The following is a 19,601-nucleotide window of genomic DNA, read 5'->3' on the forward strand; positions in this document are numbered from 1 at the left end:
GTTCGCTCCATCTTCCTCATCTCTCGGAGCAGGGCATCCTCGGCAAGCTTGGCTGAGACAGCACCTGTGAAGTACCTAACACAAAAATAAAACAAGTTGATGTATGAAAAATAACACTATACTTCCAACTAAATTAGTAAAAACAATTGCCTCTCTCACTCCATCTACTTCACACAGTTTTAACATATTCATATTTAGGTTATAAAGACAGTAATAGTAATCTAGATTGTGTTTCTCATTTTAAAACAGCCAACAACAACATGACAAAACATCTGTTGTCTTACCTGTCTTTGTAGCGGGGATCCACTGAAGTGGCTACAGAGTAGGGTTCTGTGTCCTCGGTGTTGCTGAACCTTCTGTTTACAGCCTCCAGGAGGGTTCGTTTCATGGTTTTGATCCCGCTGTCAGCACTGGTTTCACGTTGGAGCAGTCGCCTCAGTACAGTGAGGGCTGGTATAACATCCGCAGCTGTTGAGGTCGCTGAGCTGATGAGCTTTGTTATCTCCTCAAAGGGCTCCAATACTGTCACAGTTTTTTCTAACAACGACCACTCGTTGGCAGACAGTGTGGTAGGCAGGCCGACGTCTGCATGGTAAGTGCACAGGGCTCGCTTGTGTTCCAGGAGGCTTTGAATCATCTACAATGAACTGTTCCATCGCGTCGGCACATCTTGCTGGAGCCTTTTTGTTTGTTTTGCTGGCTGCAGCTCTTTCTGAATATCTTCAAACTTTGACTGTGCCACTTGTGAATGTTTAAAATGCGTCACTATTCTCCTTCCATTTGTGAGTGCGTTAACCACGCTTTGTTGGGAGATCACAGACAATACAGACTTCTATATGGAAGCACATAACCAGTCCTCCTTCCATACAAATAAATCAATCCACTGGGTCCATCACACAGCTGTTGAGGATCGTATTGCTGTGAACCATCTCAGCACCGAAAGACCAGTTGTGGATCTTTCAACCTCGAACCTCAGTCGTTCTCTGCCTGGACCTGAAACACAGTCACATCCGCAGAGAATTCATAGTGTTGGGAAGCCGGACGTTCACTGTGTATTTGGATGCCTTCGACCCTTTGGTAAAGGTTGTGGTGAAGCACATGCCGCACAAATATTCACAGGAAACATTGCAGCGCTCCACTGATGTAAGAAGGCACACGCAGTAAAAAGAACAAAACAGCAAGCTGTTAATGTTATATTAATTTATATATCCTTCTTTTCACAGGTCCCACTTGGTCTACTCTTCAGAAACAAAAACAAAACAGCTGAGCTGATAGATGTCATTCAGTATCTTCAAAATGAGGACGTTTTCCATAGTTAGAGAAATGTTGTAGCCAATAACTACTTGTGTGCTTTATTTGTTCACGTACACTGTATATCTTTCAGGCAGTGGCGGCTGGTCAACAGGGGGCGCTGAGGCGCCGCCCTCATCAGTTCATAGTCAGTCAGTACAATCAGCCTACACAATTTTCAGAAAATATAAAACTTTGAGTGTAGAATTTCTATGTATAATATATGTGTAAAATATTGTATTTTCAGCCTTGTTGTGCATTTAAAAGGCATTACATTGTTTCTTGATAATTTGACTGATTTGATTGATTGATTTGTGACAGTGACGGCAACCCGCGTTGATCTTCCGGACCACCAAACGGGCTCCATAGCGGTGCCGGTGTTGTGTCGAATTATGCCTGCCCGCCGAGATCTGCATCCCCTGTCGCGGGAGCACGTCCGCTCCGCTAAAACGGAAACTATGAGACGGCAAACTGTTTTCTACGGCAAAGTACTTTTTGATAATGAAAAGATGCTACATGAAAACTTGGATTTCTTCGCAGTAAAGTCTGTTAGAAGCATTTGATTGAAGTTCAGATTCGAAATTCAAAATGTAATGCCAAAAAATATGTCCGTAGCTCATTTATTTACAGTAAAGACAGGATAGTTTATTCCACGTTTATATAATTCACGCGGTTTGATTAAAAGACCCGCATCTGTAACGTGTTTTGTATCATCTGATCTAAAAATGTCCGTAACATTAATGAAGAGGGGGAGGCACTGGTCGGCAGGACACACTTTGTCTCTGCCGAGATTCACATGTCCTGTTTTTTTTTTTTCTTCTTTCTTTCTTTCTTTTTTTTTGAGGGGGGGGGGGGGAAATAAGCTTCACCTTTACCAAACCATGTGAATTATATAAACATGGAACTTATTTGGCCCCAGAAAACCAGGGGATGCAAATCTCGGCACAGACAAAATGTGTCCTGCCAATAATGCTTCCCCCCTTAACTGCTGTTAAGCAGGGGATGCAGATCTCGGCAGGCAGGCAAAACTCGGCACAACACCGGAACCGGACCGCAACGGCTGGGTGGCTGGTGTGAGCCGCCACAAAGATTTTACTGACTGCCGATTAGTTGCATCCAGTGTGAGCCCGGCGTGACATGCATGTTTTTGGACCGTGGGAGGACGCTGGAGAACCCGGAGAGAACCTATGTACACACAGGGAGAACATGCAAACTTCACATAGAAAGGCTCCGAGCTCCGGCCGGTATTTGAACAGGGAGCAGCTTAGAATGTAGGGGGCGGTGTAGTGGTGTGGTCTGGCCTGCAGGGGGCGGTGTTGTGGGGTGGTCTGGCCTGCAGGGGGCGGTGTTGTGGGGTGGTCTGGCCTGCAGGGGGCGGTGTAGTGGTGTGGTCTGGCCTGCAGGGGGCGGTGTAGCAGTGTGGTCTGGCCTGCAGGGGGCGGTGTAGCGGAGCGGTCTGGCCTGCAGGGGGCGGTCTGGCCTGCAGGGGGCGGTGTAGCGGAGCGGTCTGGCCTGCAGGGGGCGATCTGGCCTGCAGGGGGCAGTGTAGCAGTGTGGTCTGGCCTGCAGGGGGCGGTGTAGCGGTGCGGTCTGGCCTGCAGGGGGCGGTCTGGCCTGCAGGGGGCAGTGTAGCGGTGCGGTCTGGCCTGCAGGGGGCGGTCTGGCCTGCAGGGGGCAGTGTAGCGGAGCGGTCTGGCCTGCAGGGGGCGGTCTGGCCTGCAGGGGGCAGTGTAGCGGTGTGGTCTGGCCTGCAGGGGGCAGTGTAGCGGTGCGGTCTGGCCTGCAGGGGGCGGTCTGGCCTGCAGGGGGCAGTGTAGCGGTGCGGTCTGGCCTGCAGGGGGCGGTCTGGCCTGCAGGGGGCAGTGTAGCGGTGCGGTCTGGCCTGCAGGGGGCGGTCTGGCCTGCAGGGGGCGGTGTAGCAGTGTGGTCTGGCCTGCAGGGGCGGTGTAGCAGTGCGGTCTGGCCTGCAGGGGGCGGTCTGGCCTGCAGGGGGCGGTCTGGCCTGCAGGGGGCAGTGTAGCGGTGCGGTCTGGCCTGCAGGGGGCGGTCTGGCCTGCAGGGGGCGGTTGTAGCGGTGCGGTCTGGCCTGCAGGGGGCGGTCTGGCCTGCAGGGGGCAGTGTAGCGGTGCGGTCTGGCCTGCAGGGGGCGGTCTGGCCTGCAGGGGGCGGTGTAGCGGTGCGGTCTGGCCTGCAGGGGGCGGTCTGGCCTGCAGGGGGCAGTGTAGCGGTGCGGTCTGGCCTGCAGGGGGCGGTCTGGCCTGCAGGGGGCAGTGTAGCGGTGCGGTCTGGCCTGCAGGGGGCGGTCTGGCCTGCAGGGGGCGGTGTAGCGGAGCGGTGCCGTGCGGTCCACAGAGTTAGAGTCGGTGTTCTTGGGCGGAGGGCCTTGCTCTGGATCTCCGAGACTTTGCTGTCAGAACTCCCCTGAGAAAGAGGCAACGTGGGACCGAGTCAGCCCGATGTGCGGTAAAGTGTCTGCTGGCGGGGCTGCTCGTTGAAACAGTGACTTAAAGCTGTCGGGGTGAAGAAGCGTGTTCCCGTCGCTCAGTTCACGAGTAAACTTCAAAAACCATATGATCGCTATAAAAGCTGTTTCTTCATAACAAACCCTCCGCGGCGGATCCTCGCTCTTTCTACAAGCCTCACTTGTAGCCGCGCCGCTCGCTAACGTGTCCTTTTATCTGCAGTTTGTGGGACGTGAAGCTATTATTAGCAAAGTTGGTCTTTAGTTTAGCCGGGACGACGCGCTCCAGCAGCCTCGTAAATCAGTGCAGAGCGGACTGCAGGTGGAGAACCCGGTCTAGAACACGTTCCCCCGGTTCCCCCTGCCCAGAACAGCCCGGGTCTGCGGGAAGGGAACTTTTAACTCCGCTAGCACTCCGCTAGCTGCTGCTAGCCTGCTAACTAGCTCCGCAGCCGAGCTGACGGCCGAGACGCAGCCCTCTGATCGATTAACCGATCATTTCCCTTCACTGCTCCTCCAGCGGGTCTCCCTGAGCGAGCAGGGCTCAGATCCTGGTTCTGATCACATGGTGGGACGAAGGAGCGATTCCTACCTGCTCCACATCTCCTGTCCATCTCTGTTCACCCCTGTTTATACCTGTTTATCTCTATTCACCCCTGTTAATCTCTCTTTACCAGTATTTGGTGGTTTCAGAGGAGAGTAATCAGTTCCAGCTGAACAGCTGAAGCATCTCAGATGAAATAAAATAACTATCTAATATATACCAATAGTATTCCTCTGTGTGTCAGTCCAGGATTCAGTCATTCATCTAAAATCACTCTGAGACTTAAAATTCCACATCGTCAAATAAGCACAGTTTCTCCTGCATAGTAAAACATGACGGTGGAAATAATGTTTCTCCTGTAGATAACTGCTCTTTATGCACGTTTCACCGGACCACATCTTAAATAAACCCCCACATAATGTTCTGAATAACTTTATTTTAGGAAATCTGGCTTCAGTATTCTCTTCCTCTTTTCTTAGTGTAACAATGTAAATAAGTCAGCGTTAATAATACTAGTTAAATAGTTTAATTTGATTTTGGAAGAAAAGCAGAAGCAGTGCTGCTCCTCGTGCACTTCTGAATCCTGCTGTGGCGTTCTTCAAACCTTGCTCATAGGACACTCACTCAGATACTCTCAGGGGTTTTCCTGTTATGAACCCATGAAGAAATAACTTAAGTGTACCTTCTAGTTATCTCAAACGCTCCTTTGGAGAACTGTGAAAATAAGAGTGTCATATTTTCTCTGTAATGAGCTGCAGTGTGCTCAGCGGCGTACCAGACATGTCCAGGATCCAGATCAGTTTGAGCTCCAGCTCCTCGTCAGACAGGCAGGCTGTGCTCTGTGCAGAATTAGCGGCGTCACTCTGGACTTTGTGGTCCAGTTGCAGCAGTCGGGGATGAAATGTGGCGTCCGTCCAGCTCTCAGGACGTCTGAGCCGGCGCTCCTTTCTTGGGGCTCAGACTCGACTCCCTCAGGTGGAGCAGGACTCAGCTCAGGGATGGAGAGGTCAGAGGGCGGCTGCGTCCCGGTGTAGTTCTGCCTGGTCCGGTCAGTGTGAGTCTTACTCCTGAAGGTTGATCCAGCAGCAGGACCGCGGCCTCAGGAGGTCCTCCAGGAGGAACCTTTCAGTGTGTGTTCACTCAGGATGGTTCCTCCTCCTCCACAGTGTGACGCCGTGTTGAATCAAGAGTGCGGCGGTCCTGAAGACGCCGGTGTGGGACGGGTCCTGACTCCTCTGTGCTGCTTGTTGGCTTCGGCAGGCGCTGTTCCGTCGGACTGACTGACTCTTGAAGAGGCCGATACCGACAGGCTCCGCCCCCTCCCTCCCTCCCTCCCTCCGCCTCGCCCCGGCCCGCTCTCAAACACACTACTCAACATGAACGAAGTCACCGTGGTCCGGGAGGGCTGGCTTCACAAGCGAGGTCAGGAGCGTTCCAGTCTGAAGGCCGCTTCCTGCGAGCAGCAGTCCTCGTCCTGAACCCTGAACCTCTCCCCTCACAGGCGAATACATCAAAACGTGGAGGCCCAGGTATTTCATCCTGAAGAGCGACGGCTCCTTCATCGGGTACAAGGAGAAGCCGGACCTGAACGACCAGACGTCGCCTCCGCTCAACAACTTCTCGGTGGCAGGTCAGTGCTCCGGCTCAGACGCCTCCTCTTCCCGGACTCCCCCGGCGTCGGTCTCACTGGTTTCTGCTGCAGAGTGCCAGCTGATGAAGACTGAGAGGCCCAGGCCCAACACCTTCGTCATCCGCTGCCTGCAGTGGACCACCGTCATCGAGCGCACCTTTCACGTGGAGACTAACGAGGAGAGGTGAGCGGACGCCGCCGTGCCGCCGGCAGCGGCTGCTGGCGGTGTGTGAGGCCGGTGTGGTTTCTGCCGCAGAGAGGAGTGGATGAGGGCCATCCAGTCCGTGGCCAACAGCCTGAAGATGCGGGAGCAGGAAGAGGACGAGCCCATGGACGTGTTCGGCTCTCCCAGCGAGAGCAGCCTCGAGGAGATGGAGGTGGCCATTTCCAAGAGCCGTAACAAAGTGGTGAGTCTCGTCTGCGTCCGGAGCCGGGGACGTCCCCGCGGTCCAGTCTCTGGACCCAGACCCGATCCACTGTCTGTCTGCTGAGAGCGTCCCTGAAGGTCTCCGGTCAGGAGCTACTGAGCTGGATTCACCTGGACCACCTCAGACACTCCAGGCCCTCCAGTTAGACCCTGGAGGTATGGTGGAGGGACCATCATGGTCTGAGGCTGCCCAGCTGCCTGGGACAGCTTGCTGTTACTGACAGCACAATGAAGTCCAGAGCCGGGTCCACTGGAGTCCAGAGCCGGGTCCACTGGAGTCCAGAGCCGGGTCCGCTGGAGTCCAGAGCCGGGTCCGCTGGAGTCCAGAGCCGGGTCCGCTGGAGTCCAGAGCCGGATCCGCTGGAGTCCAGAGCCGGATCCGCTGGAGTCCAGAGCCGGATCCGCTGGAGTCCAGAGCCGGATCCGCTGGAGTCCAGAGCCGGATCCGCTGGAGTCCAGAGCCGGGTCCGCTGGAGTCCAGAGCCGGATCCGCTGGAGTCCAGAGCCGGATCCGCTGGAGTCCAGAGCCGGATCCGCTGGAGTCCAGAGCCGGGTCCGCTGGAGTCCAGAGCCGGGTCCGCTGGAGTCCAGAGCCGGGTCCACTGGAGTCCAGAGCCGGGTCCACTGGAGTCCAGAGCCGGGTCCACTGGAGTCCAGGGGTTGGGCGATATTGACAAAAAAATGTATCCTGATAATTTCGGGCATGTATCCCGATAAGCAGACTTGTTGTGATAGAACAATGACTAATGAAACTCCACCTTTTGGACTGTTGCTCTGTCACCACGCCGTCTGTGGAGCCCCAAAAACACTGCCATCAAATAATACCAAATACTACATGAAGTTTTAGTTACATAGTTCACCAGTACTGCAGAACTGTAACGACTCAGATCAAACAAGTTTGAAATGTGAGAACAGACTGAACATTTATTGAAACTCTTTGGCACAAACAGAAGGACAACAGAGCCAATAGAAAGTAACGTCACCTCTCAGCTTTTCTTTGCTTATAAAATCACAAACTACAAACAACTGAACAAATCCAGGGATTTAAATGTTTTTTTATCCTTTTATATATTATATTACACGTTTCCTGTGCTTACTCGGTTTTCCAGTATTTCTGAGGCACATGCAGGGGTCCTAATGTTTACATTTCTGTGTTCAGGCATTTGCAGGGCAGCTGAGGGGCCTCATCGTGGGGCAGCTAGCAAAGCTCAGCTAATGTTGACGTTGCAGATTCAAAGTCTCTATAAGCATATTAGGATATGTTCATTCATTATCCACATCCTCGCCTGCCGCCTCCCAGCAGCCCCCTGCTGGTCAGACGGCGGCAAAGCCCCGAGCCGTTACCGGGCAGCCGTTCTGACGAGAAGCCGCGTCGTCCCGGAGCGGCTCCGTGGCGCCGGTGCACGGCGCGGACCCGTGAAGCGCCTAAATCTACGTCACGACGGGAGTTGATCGTGTTTATCGCGAAACTTCAAAGTTTTTTTACCGGGGGAACTTTTTTTGACGGTAAACCGGTAACGATGAGTTATCGCCCAACCCCATAGTGGACCACAGCGGGTCGGAGTGGACTGTCGTGGGTCCTAGAGGCCCGTGGTGGACCGTGGTGGACTTTTCCGGCGTCTCAGTGGAAGTTTCTAATTGTTTAAAGAGAAGTGTAGTGTGTGGAGCTCCTGTGTGGTGGCGTCAGACTCGGTGTGGACGGGGACTTGTTATTTTAATGTCTTTGAGTCTGTTGTGGTCTTCCTCGCTCTTCGTTCTCGATGTCCTGTTACTGGTTAGATGTTGAATAAAGTGAAGAGAGCTCTCAGGTCGGTGTCGGTCCAGACGTCTGAGTGGTTTCACTCTCCTGGAGTTCTCTCATTCTGACTCCTGCTGTTTCTCCCAGAACATGACTGACTTTGAGTACCTGAAGCTGCTGGGCAAGGGGACCTTTGGGAAGGTGATTCTGGTGAAGGAGAAGTCCACCGGCGTGCACTACGCCATGAAGATCCTGCGCAAAATGGTCATCATAGCAAAGGTGAGAAAGACGAGTGGCAAGACGGCAGGACGGAGGACGTCTTTGTCTCTGACATCCTGAAATGAAGACGAGGCTTCCTGACTGAGCGCTGACCAGAGGAGCTGCTGAGTCCTCCCTGCTGACCCACAGACCGGTCCTGGACGGTCCTGGACGGTCCTGGACGGTCCTGGACGGTCCTGGACGGTCCTGGACGGTCCTGGACGGTCCTGGGTTCATCTCCAACACAGTTTTAAGTGTGGTGTGGAAGCTTCATGCCTGAAGGAGCTGATTTGACATATTTCTCACTAAATGAAACTATTTCAATGAGTTTCTCCTTAAAGTTCAGCTCAGAGCCCATGTTGGTTCTTTTCCAGATTCTGCTTCTCCTGAATTTATGATGTCAAAGTACCAAATCAGAGCCGATATGGGGGCTGCCGGGTCGATATGGGGGCTGCCGGGTCGATATGGGGGGCTGCAGAGTCGATATGGGGGGCTGCCGGGTCGATATGGGGGCTGCAGGGTCGATATGGGGGCTGCAGGGTCGATATGGGGGGCTGCAGGGTCGATATGGGGGCTGCAGGGTCGATATGGGGGCTGCAGAGTCGATACGGGGGGCTGCAGGGTCGATATGGGGGCTGCAGAGTCGATATGGGGGGCTGCAGGGTCGATATGGGGGCTGCAGGGTCGATACGGGGGGCTGCAGGGTCGATATGGGGGCTGCAGAGTCGATATGGGGGGCTGCAGGGTCGATATGGGGGCTGCAGAGTCGATACGGGGGGCTGCCGGGTCGATATGGGGGCTGCCGGGTCGATATGGGGGCTGCAGAGTCGATATGGGGGCTGCAGAGTCGATACGGGGGGCTGCAGGGTCGATATGGGGGCTGCAGAGTCGATATGGGGGGCTGCAGGGTCGATATGGGGGCTGCAGGGTCGATACGGGGGGCTGCAGGGTCGATATGGGGGCTGCAGAGTCGATATGGGGGGCTGCAGGGTCGATATGGGGGCTGCAGAGTCGATATGGGGGGCTGCAGGGTCGATATGGGGGCTGCAGAGTCGATACGGGGGGCTGCCGGGTCGATATGGGGGCTGCCGGGTCGATATGGGGGCTGCAGAGTCGATACGGGGGGCTGCCGGGTCGATATGGGGGCTGCAGGGTCGATATGGGGGCTGCAGGGTCGATACGGGGGCGGGGCCAGAGCAGTGTCCAGTGTTGTTGACGGAGCTGTCTGTCCGCAGGACGAGGTGGCCCACACCGTCACAGAGAGCAGAGTGCTGCAGAACACCAGACATCCCTTCCTCACGGTGAGACAGCCACACACTGCCCGCCGCCGTGCGTGCAGGACAACACACTGAGCTGCATGTTCTCCCTGGGTTGGATTCAACAAGCCGACGGAGACACTTGTCCACGTTGGCCTGAAAGCTTCTGACAGTGGAGACGGTCTGAGCTCGTCTCCGCCGGCTTCCTTCAGTTGGAGAAGCTCTCTGGTGTGGGAACCTGCGGTCCTTTGACTTCCTGTTGTCTTACCGTCTTCTCCAGCCTGTCTGTTCATTGTCCTCTAGCATCAGAAAGACATTCTGTCCCAGACCTGCCAGTCGGTCCGCTTTCCTTCAGGCTGGTTTTATAAACTCATTTTATTCCTGCTCCACATGGTTTGCCGTGTTCCAGCGCAGACAGGATCAGACATTGAGAATCCGGTCTGGAGGGTTCAGCGTTGTCCAGTCAGCAGCTCAGAAAGCTGTGGAGCAGGCCTGGCTCTGTCAGCTCTGCTCTGACAGCCAGGAGGACAGGACGGGAAGCAGCAGCAGCTAGGCTTCACCATCAGTCGGTGTCCAGCTGGTGAGCACCTTCACAGCTCTACTGGGCCTGTGTGTGGACCCAGCCTGGGTTGTGGACTTGTGTGTGTGCTCCTCCTGTCTTCGGTGTGTGTCCAGCCTGTCCCATGTCCCCTCCTCGCTGATTGTCGGAGACGGCGGTGGACGGCGGCTCTGCTGACCCTGAGCCGCCGGTTCCTGCGTCGTTAATGATTCACTCCGCCCGACAGGACAGGCTGTTCTCATGCTGGCTCTTCAAACGTGGCTTTCCGGCCTTGACACTAAATTACTAAGAAGTGAACTGACAGGAAGCGTGAGAACCAGATTAATCTGGATAGAAAACAGCAAAATGTAGAAAAAGGTTTTGTGAAGACGTGAACTGAGTGTAGCCTCCGCGGTGCGTTGAGCGGTGAGACTGCTGCAGCTCTGGGATGTTTCCTGGTCCCGTCAGGTCTGGGGACTCCTGGTTGTCCCTGACCTGACGGTGCTGCTGGACGACTGGCTGACTCAGGTTTCTGTCCCGTCTCCCGCAGACACTAAAGTACGCCTTCCAGACCAACGACCGGCTGTGTTTTGTGATGGAGTACGCCAACGGAGGGGAGGTGGGTGAGCTGAGGAACGGCCACGGTTCCGTGGAGAACGGGGCCTCCGCTCCGCCCTCACCTGTCTGTCCTCCTGCAGCTCTTCTTCCACCTGTCCCGAGAGCGAGTGTTCACAGAGGACCGAGCTCGCTTCTACGGCGCGGAGATCGTGTCGGCTCTGGAGTACCTGCATTCTCGAGACGTGGTGTACCGCGACCTGAAGGTAGGGACGGCGCCGACTTTCCCTGTCCTGTCACCTCCAGCCCAGAGACGCACCAAGACAGCTGTCCCAGACCAGGAGCAAGGAAGGAGGTCCTCTTGTTGTCATAAAACCTTGTCTGCTGCAGGGGTGACAGGAAAGGCCAGACTTTGGTCTAGAGATGTTCCGATACCATTTTTTGCCTCCTGACACCGATTCCGATACTTTTACTGTGGGTATCGGCCGAAACCGAGTACCGATCCGGTACCAGTATATTATAAAATAATCCCATGCCTGGCCTGCAGGACTGTCACATGATCATCACTGTGGTGAGGCCTGGCTCAGGTTAAACCCTCTAAAACATGAATCAATACAGCAAAGTCAAGCCATTTCTTTTTAAATAGAACAGGATAAAAAACAGCAGTGCAAATGCAATTGAACTAAATCAGTAGTTTTGGTTCTTATAATCAGGCCAGTGATTTGTTGTCTACCTTTACATGTTGGGGCTGCAGAGCTGCAGCCTTCTTCAGAAGTGTCACGTGATGTTGCTGTGACGTTTCTGGTCAGCTGATTTATACAGAAGAAGGCTGCAGCTTGGCAGCCCAAACATGTAAAGGTAGGCAACAAATCACTGGCCTGATTATAAGAACCAAAACTATTAACGCACAAAAAGGCCCAATGAATCTGATTGAACTAAATCAATCTAGGAATAATTATTTTCAATAACTTAAAGCGCAGCCCCAATATTTTTAAATGAAAGGGAATTTAAATAGAACAATACAAAACAGTAGTGCAACGACAGCTTAAATAAATCTAGGAATATATGTTGTTGCATTTTTAAATTGAAGTGCAGACACAATATTGTAAAATGAAGGCATTTAGATAAAACAGTATAAATAACAGTGGTGCAACAGTAACTTAATAAACAAATCTAGCAATATATATATATTTTTAATTAAAGTGCAAACAAAATACAGTAAAATGAACAGGACATTTAAATAGACCAGTAAAAAAAGAAATAGTTCAACAGCAACTTTGAATATTTGTTTCCCAAATGTTATCGTCCAAAACTAATCTATAAAGTTACATCCAAAAAAATAAAAATCCAAAGAGCGGAAGCTGCACTCTAAACAAAAACATAGGCTTCTTTAACGGCGCTGTGCGTCTGTCACGTGATCCATTCTTCTTCGTCGGTCAAAAAAAACGGCAGGCTGCAGCACAGCGGCGCAGTGAAGAACTGTCAGAGCTAGCGACCAGCAGATGGCGGTAGTGCAACCAGCAGGATGCAAGCTGCCGTAAAACATTACAGAAGAAGAAGATGCGACAGAGCTAACGGAGCTAACCAGTAAATAGATGACAGATTTAGTAAATGACGTGGTGTCGGATCGATGCCTGGACTCCAGGACTCACCGATACCGATGCCAGCATTTTCGGCAGTACCGATCCTGGAATCGGAATCAGAACAACTCTACTTTGCTCTGTGGGTGTTCAGAGCAGGCGTGTCTCTGAAACGTTACCTTCCCGTAAATGTCTCAGGAGCCTTCCTCCTCTGGCCCGTCTCTCTCGGCTGATGTTGAAGCAGAGCTCCAGGCAGCGTTTGGCAGCTCCAGGATGTGTTTTCATGTGTGTATTGGCTATAGTGGAGTGTGTTTTCTTCTTTTTCAGCTTGAGAATCTCATGCTGGACAAAGACGGCCACATCAAAATCACTGACTTTGGACTGTGTAAAGAGGGAATTACTCCAGACGCAACCATGAAGACTTTCTGTGGAACTCCTGAGTATTTAGCCCCCGAGGTAGGACCCCGGTTCGATCCCCCCACATCCTCACTGCTGAGACACACTCGCCTCATCACCTCTAAGCGAACGGTTCACTCCGGGCTGTGGTCCGGTTCACTCCCTGCTGTGGTCCGGTTCACTCTGGGCGGTGGTCCGGTTCACTCCGGGCTGCGGTCCGGTTCACTCCGGGCGGCGGTCCGGTTCACTCCGGGCGGTGGTCCGGTTCATTCCGGGCGGTGGTCCGGTTCATTCCGGGCCGCGGTCCGGTTCATTCCAGGCGGTGGTCCGGTTCACTCCGGGCGGTGGTCCGGTCCGGTTCGGTCCGGTCCGGTTCACTCCGGGCGGTGGTCCGGTTCATTCCGGGCCGCGGTCCGGTTCACTCCGGGCGGCGGTCCGGTTCACTCCGGGCGGTGGTCCGGCTCACTCCGGGCGGTGGTCCGGCTCACTCCGGGCGGTGGTCCGGCTCACTCCGGGCGGTGGTCCGGCTCACTCCGGGCGGTGGTGTTCAGTAGTGCTACATTCATAAAGCTCTGGTGTCAGGTGTGTGTCGTGTGTGATGAAGCATCTGGAGAGCAGCTGGCGGGAGTCATGCTCACAGTGGTGCCAGGAATGAGTGTGACTGGAAGTGGCCCGGTCCGGGTGCGTGGTGGTGGGAGGGGGGGGGGAGGGGGGATGGGGTTTCAGCCCTCCACTACTTCATACTGCTACTGCTTTTTTTTTTCCCCTCTCCGTTGTCCGGCGCTGCAGAATGTAGCGAGGCGCCCAGACTGCAAAGATCTGGTGGAAACCCTCTTCTCTTAATGCACATCAGAATCAGAATCAGAAGAATCAGAATTGTCTTTATTGTCATCGCAACAGGTTACCGAAGTTACAAGTGCAACAAAATTGCATGGGTTTTTAAGATGCCCAGGCAGCCAATTACGGCGCTCCGTCTCCCTTGTTTGCAAGTAGTGAAAGAAAGTGTCTGAGGAAGAACAGCTTCTCGCTGGTTAAACGACTCAAAAGTTCCACCGACGTAAAGGTGATGAATGCAGACCGAGCCCTTCCTCCTTCAGCCCTCACAGGACCCGTCCTGCTGCCGTCCACATTACTGAGAAAGTCGCTGTCAGGAATATTGGGAGGTTTTGGTGAAAACAAAGAAATCTTCATAGGGAAATCATTTTTATGGCATTTCATCTCAATCATTTCTGATTCTGAGTTACTAAACAGACTACAGACATGCCAAGGAGAATGTGTGGCTTTGTTAGCTCCTCTGGATTTACTACACTTTGACTGTATTTTTAAACGTCGGCTGTGGAGTCAGAGGAGTCTTGCTGCTCTACATTGAGCTGAATCATTTTTCACTTCATTGTGACAACTTCGCTCCTGGAAACAACATCTGAGTCCAGTACAGATCTCACCTGTTAAAGTTGACATCAAACCTCAAAGAAATCAACAGGAAGTGCTGCTTTTATTGTTGAAACTGTGCAGCTGTTTTAAATGGTGGATGTGTGCTGGTTGTGGCTTGAGGCTCAGGAGTGGATGTAATGCTGGCTGATGAGTTGACCTTTGTTGACCTGAAGCCTGAGTCTGAGCCTGAGCCGGTCCTTCAGCTCCATGTCTCTGTCTCCGTCCTCAGGTGCTGGAGGATAACGACTACGGCCGGGCCGTGGACTGGTGGGGGCTGGGCGTGGTCATGTATGAGATGATGTGCGGCCGTCTGCCTTTCTACAACCAGGATCACGAGCGTCTGTTTGAGCTCATCCTCATGGAGGAGATTCGCTTTCCCCGAAACCTGTCCCCCGAAGCCAAGTCCCTGCTGGCTGGCCTGCTGAAGAAAGACCCCAAACAGAGGTACGTCGGCTCGCCGCCATGGGGGGCGCTGGGCGCCGGCCACGCCTCCCGCTCATCATCAGGATTCACCCCCCAGGTTAGGCGGAGGTCCCAACGATGCCAAAGAAGTCATGAGCCACAAGTTTTTCACCAGCATCAACTGGCAGGATGTGGAGCAGAAGAAGGTGAGATGTGTGGGCCAGACCCGGGTTCAGGTGGGGCTGCAGCCAGAATGACTCTATAGGCTCTACATCTACACTCTATAGGCTCTACATCTACACTCTATTGGCTCTACAGCTACACTTTGTAGGCTCTACATCTACACTCTATAGGCTCTACATCTACACTCTATACGCTCTACATCTACACTCTATAGGCTCTACATCTACACTCTATACGCTCTACATCTACACTCTATACGCTCTACATCTACACTCTATAGGCTCTACATCTACACTCTATACGCTCTACATCTACACTCTATAGGCTCTACATCTACACTCTATAGGCTCTACATCTACACTCTATAGGCTCTACATCTACACTCTGTAGGCTCTACATCTACACTCTATACGCTCTACATCTACACTCTATACGCTCTACATCTACACTCTATAGGCTCTACATCTACACTCTATACGCTCTACATCTACACTCTATAGGCTCTACATCTACACTCTATAGGCTCTACATCTACACTCTATAGGCTCTACAGCTACACTCTATTGGCTCTACATCTACACTCTATTGGCTCTACATCTACACTCTGTAGGCTCTACATCTACACTCTATAGGCTCTACAGCTACACTCTGTAGGCTCTACATCTACACTCTATACGCTCTACATCTACACTCTATAGGCTCTACATCTACACTCTATACGCTCTACATCTACACTCTATACGCTCTACATCTACACTCTATAGGCTCTACATCTACACTCTATACGCTCTACATCTACACTCTATAGGCTCTACATCTACACTCTATACGCTCTACATCTACACTCTATAGGCTCTACAGCTACACTCTATTGGCTCTACATCTACACTCTATTGGCTCTACATCTACACTCTGTAGGCTCTACATCCACACTGTTTACATCTAAAGTGACAGAGGGTGGAGGACAGAGGGTGGAGGTGGAGGACAGAGGGTGGAGGACAGAGGGTGGAGGCGGAGGACAGAGGGTGGAGGACAGAGGGTGGAGGACAGAGGGTGGAGGCGGAGTGACGGAGGCTGCTCTGAAGCGGTGCTGTTTGTGTCTTCAGCTCACTCCACTCTTCAGACCTCAAGTCACGTCAGAGACGGACACTCGGTACTTCGACGAGGAGTTCACTGCTCAGACCATCACTCTGACGCCTCCCGACAAGTGTGAGTGTCGGGCCGCCGCAGGTCCCGAGGCTGCGAGTACGACGCCGGCTGACCGCCTGTCTGCCTCTTCCACAGATCACAACCTGGACTGTGAAGACCCCGGTCAGGAAGCTCATTTCCCCCAGTTCTCCTACTCTGCCAGCATCAGAGAGTGATCGCTGGCCACACACACACACACACACACACACACACACACACACACACACACACACACACACACACACACACACACACACAGGCCCTGGTCAGAATCCCCTGGACCCTCAGCAGGATGGAAGTGCCTCGGCTCTCAGCCATATTTTATTTTTCTACAGAACCAGGAAGCCTTGTCCAGCGGCGGTCCGGACCAGGACCAGGACCAGGGCCGCTCCTCACACACGCCTGCAAAACACACCGACTGCTGCTGGAATCCAGGGACAGTCAGATGAAAGGTTTTAACAAGCATCTCTGTCCAGACCTGTATTGGGCGGCCCTCTTCTTCCTCCTCCGTGCAGGAGGTGTGTGGACCTCCTGCTGGGAGTCGTACCGACACCCTCTGAGAGCGGCAGCTGGCCGCCTCTGTGTGCGTTTGTTTTCTTTCTCTGGAGAAAATGAGGTTTTGTGAGTGTGAGGCCATGAGGCGTGTGTGTTCAAAAGGCTTCATGATCAGTGTGTCTGTAGGGGGACGGGGACGGAGGGGACCCAATGAGACGCTCCTCGTCCGTCCTCAGAACGTCCTCCGCTCATTTTCACTCGGCGTTTAACGGGAGCTGAGGGACAGTGAGAGTCAGAGCCGCCACTCCTGTGTCCTCTCGCTGTCTGATGGAGCTGCAGAGCCCTGCTGTGTCTCTGTCTCTCTGTCTGTCCCCATGTGGTTTTCCGACTCGTCTCTCTTCCTCCTCCTCATCTTCAGGACTGCAGACATGTTCCCAATGTTTTTACACCTAGTTTTTATTGATATCAGTTTGTCCACAGTCCGCATGCAGAACAATCAGGCAGCAACCTGCCCGTCTGTCTCTGTCCATCTGTCTGTCCATCCCCGTCTCTCAGCATCCATCAGTAGAACTTCAAGCTCTTTCTGTTCTCCACTTCTCTTGACCATCATGAAAGATGAGTCACAACCTCTCAGTCCAAACAGCCATCACATTGTGGGACACTGTGGGACAGTCCTCCAGAGGACGACCGAGGCCCGTGGTCCTCCTGAGGCCCTGGTCCTCCAGAGAATGTCCTCCTGAGGCCCTGGTCCTCCAGAGAATGTCCTCCTGAAGCTCTGGTCCTCCAGAGAATGTCCTCCTGAGGCCCTGGTCCTCCAGAGAATGTCCTCCTGAAGCTCTGGTCCTCCAGAGAATGTCCTCCTGAAGCTCTGGTCCTCCGGAGGATGTCCTCCTGAAGCGCTGGTCCTCCAGAGGATGTCCTTCAGAGGATGTCCTCCTGAGGCCCTGGTCCTCCGGAGGATGTCCAGGTTGTGCTACATGCTGGAGGAGCTGCTGCAGGATCCTTGAGCCTCACTTGCTGCTGTTCAGATGGGATTTGAACGCTGGTCTTGTCCTTGCGGTTCCCCCTCTGGGTTCTGCTGTCCGGCCTGGTCTGGAGCTCCTTCACCGGTGTTTTCAAATGGAGAAATTTCATAGCAGTTCAGAGGAATGTATGTTTCAGTGACATTATTCTGCTCAAGAAAGTCCTCTCTCTGTTTGTGGATGTAATTCTGAAAGATGACGAACTAATACACCTTTTTATCTGTCTTACTCCACTTCCACGCGTCTTCATTCTTTTGAATAAGAAACATTTGGTCCATGAAGAGGTGTTAAATCTACTGGGTTCAGTGTAAAGAAGAACGGTGTGAGACATGAGCAGGACTTCGGTTTTCTCCTAACAGCGGTGAGGTAAAGCAACCTGCCTTCAGGACCAGCATGACTGAGCCAGGTGCTTCATTAGAACACTTCAGAGCAACATTCAGCACAGGAACCATGATCATGAAAACAAGTTTAATAGAGATAACGTTGAGAATGTGCCGACAGCGTCTTCACTCTTACACTTCAGTTCATGCATCTGAAAACAGACTCTAAACCTCTTGACAAAATAGAAAAATGTAAATCCATCTGATCTGAAGCAGACCATCACGTCTGGCAGTTGACCCAAGGGGAAGCTGTCCTGACCGGTCCTGCCACCAACGGTCCACTCATTCACTCTGCTGAGTCTCCCAGTCCAGGTCTTCTTACGAGCCACTGAAAACACCTTCAACAGGGGGTCACTTCTCAGTCACAGGTACAACTTTTCAAAATTAAAAAAATAAAACAGCTTAAAAGCTGTTCAGGACCTGTGAACAGCCTCAGGGGGACAAGTCCAGGACCCGTGGACAGTCTCAGAAGGACAAGTCCAGGACCCGTGGACAGTCTCAGTGGGACTAGTCCAGGACCCGTGGACAGTCTCAGTGGGACTAGTCCAGGACCCGTGGACAGTCTCAGTGGGACTAGTCCAGGACCCGTGGACAGTCTCAGTGGGACTAGTCCAGGACCCATGAAAAGGTCCAAAAGAATAAATAAATAAAGCTCACTCTGTTCTGCTGCCGTTCGTTTCCCTGGAATCATGTTGCTCTGACTGGCTCCACGCTGGTCCCTGGATGTCTCTCAGGAAAAGCAGTCCCATGGTGTGTTCTTCAGGGATTTCACTGTCAAAACCACATATATCGTAAATACTGGTGTAGTGGTGTATTGCAGGGCAGAAGTACTGATGGGCATCATGGTAGAAGGATGTTTCTCCTGCTGTGCCACTGGCATCCCACCTCTTGAAGAGCTGCCGTTTCCTCCTGCTGAATCTCCAAACCTCAGTCTACACAAAACTGAAAGACAACACAACTAAACCAGGAAGAGCAGAGGAACGGGATTCCCTTCCTGACTACGTCAAGGTGAGTCGTTCCAGGTCGGTGTCCATCGTGCTCTTCAGAGTCCGTCTGTCCATCACCCAGCTTGTGAGGGTTTGTTTTTGTTTTTTTTTTTGGAACTTTGAGAACGAAGAGCTTCCTGTTGCTTCTGGAGACCTGCAACATTCTTCATATGTCACCCAGCTCATACCCAGAGGAGCACAGGTCAACCTTATGCTCCCTGCTTTTCACCTGGCAGGGTGTTGGTCAGACTCTGGACCCAGACACTTGGTGGGACGGGTACTGGGAGACGTGGCCTTCCAGCAAAGACAGCTTCCAGTCTGTCATCAGATTCATTCAGTCCAGCAGTCAGCCCAGCAAAGTCCCGGCTCTGGTCAGGCCAGGGATTGGAGCTTGATCTTTGCTGTGAGGCTTATCAGGGTCACTTCTGTTCCTATGTTTGCTTGAAGCCATCTGGTGGCGAAGACAGGTGTTGGTTTAGGTCTTGTTTAACACGAGGTGAGAACGTTGATAGATCTCTACAAGGGACATCATCACTACTGGAAGTAAAGAAAAAACCAATGCAGCGCTGTCTCGGAGGAGTGTGTGACTGATTAGCAGCTGCATCATGTTAGAAATGTGTTACTGCTGAGTTACGTAGGGCAGTGTATCGTCAAACGCTTCAGCTCCCGCCTCCGCCATGGGGCAGGGATGTGAAGTACAGCGGGGTTCTGCCCTATCCCCCTGGGCGTGGCCCCGGCGCTGGTCCAGCCCGCCGAGGCCTCTGCCCAAGGTGAGATCTCCAAGCAAACTGTTCCAGGGTGGGCAGCTAGTGAAGAGAACCGACAGAATATTGGGGGGTGT

General features: G+C 52.9%; 1 protein-coding gene across 1 annotated transcript; it reads left to right on the forward strand.

Annotated features, from left to right (window-relative positions):
* Nucleotides 1-3,615: 3,615 nt before the first annotated feature.
* On the forward strand, nucleotides 3,616-17,627 carry LOC115394875 (RAC-beta serine/threonine-protein kinase-like). Its single transcript, XM_030100164.1, has 14 exons — nucleotides 3,616-3,753; nucleotides 5,556-5,717; nucleotides 5,797-5,925; nucleotides 5,998-6,109; nucleotides 6,182-6,332; nucleotides 8,238-8,369; nucleotides 9,584-9,649; nucleotides 10,693-10,761; nucleotides 10,841-10,963; nucleotides 12,605-12,733; nucleotides 14,334-14,548; nucleotides 14,625-14,712; nucleotides 15,796-15,898; nucleotides 15,974-17,627. Exons 2-14 carry the CDS (start codon nucleotides 5,672-5,674, stop codon nucleotides 16,051-16,053), a joined length of 1,443 nt encoding a protein of 480 aa, XP_029956024.1. The 5' UTR covers nucleotides 3,616-3,753; nucleotides 5,556-5,671; the 3' UTR covers nucleotides 16,054-17,627.
* The last annotated feature ends 1,974 nt before the right edge of the window (nucleotides 17,628-19,601 follow it).

Source organism: Salarias fasciatus, chromosome 10 (assembly GCF_902148845.1).
Source record: "Salarias fasciatus chromosome 10, fSalaFa1.1, whole genome shotgun sequence".
NCBI classification, from domain to species: domain Eukaryota; kingdom Metazoa; phylum Chordata; class Actinopteri; order Blenniiformes; family Blenniidae; genus Salarias; species Salarias fasciatus.

What these genes read in the sequence shown, in the direction of transcription:
- LOC115394875 (XM_030100164.1), top strand. Translation starts at nt 5,672, where the DNA reads ATGAACGAAGTCACCGTGGTCCGGGAGGGCTGGCTTCACAAGCGAG. An exon ending in GTGGAGACTAACGAGGAGAG is followed by an intron (nt 6,110 to 6,181) that starts GTGAGCGGACGC and finishes TTTCTGCCGCAG; the next exon opens with AGAGGAGTGGATGAGGGCCA. An exon ending in TCTGACGCCTCCCGACAAGT is followed by an intron (nt 15,899 to 15,973) that starts GTGAGTGTCGGG and finishes CCTCTTCCACAG; the next exon opens with ATCACAACCTGGACTGTGAA.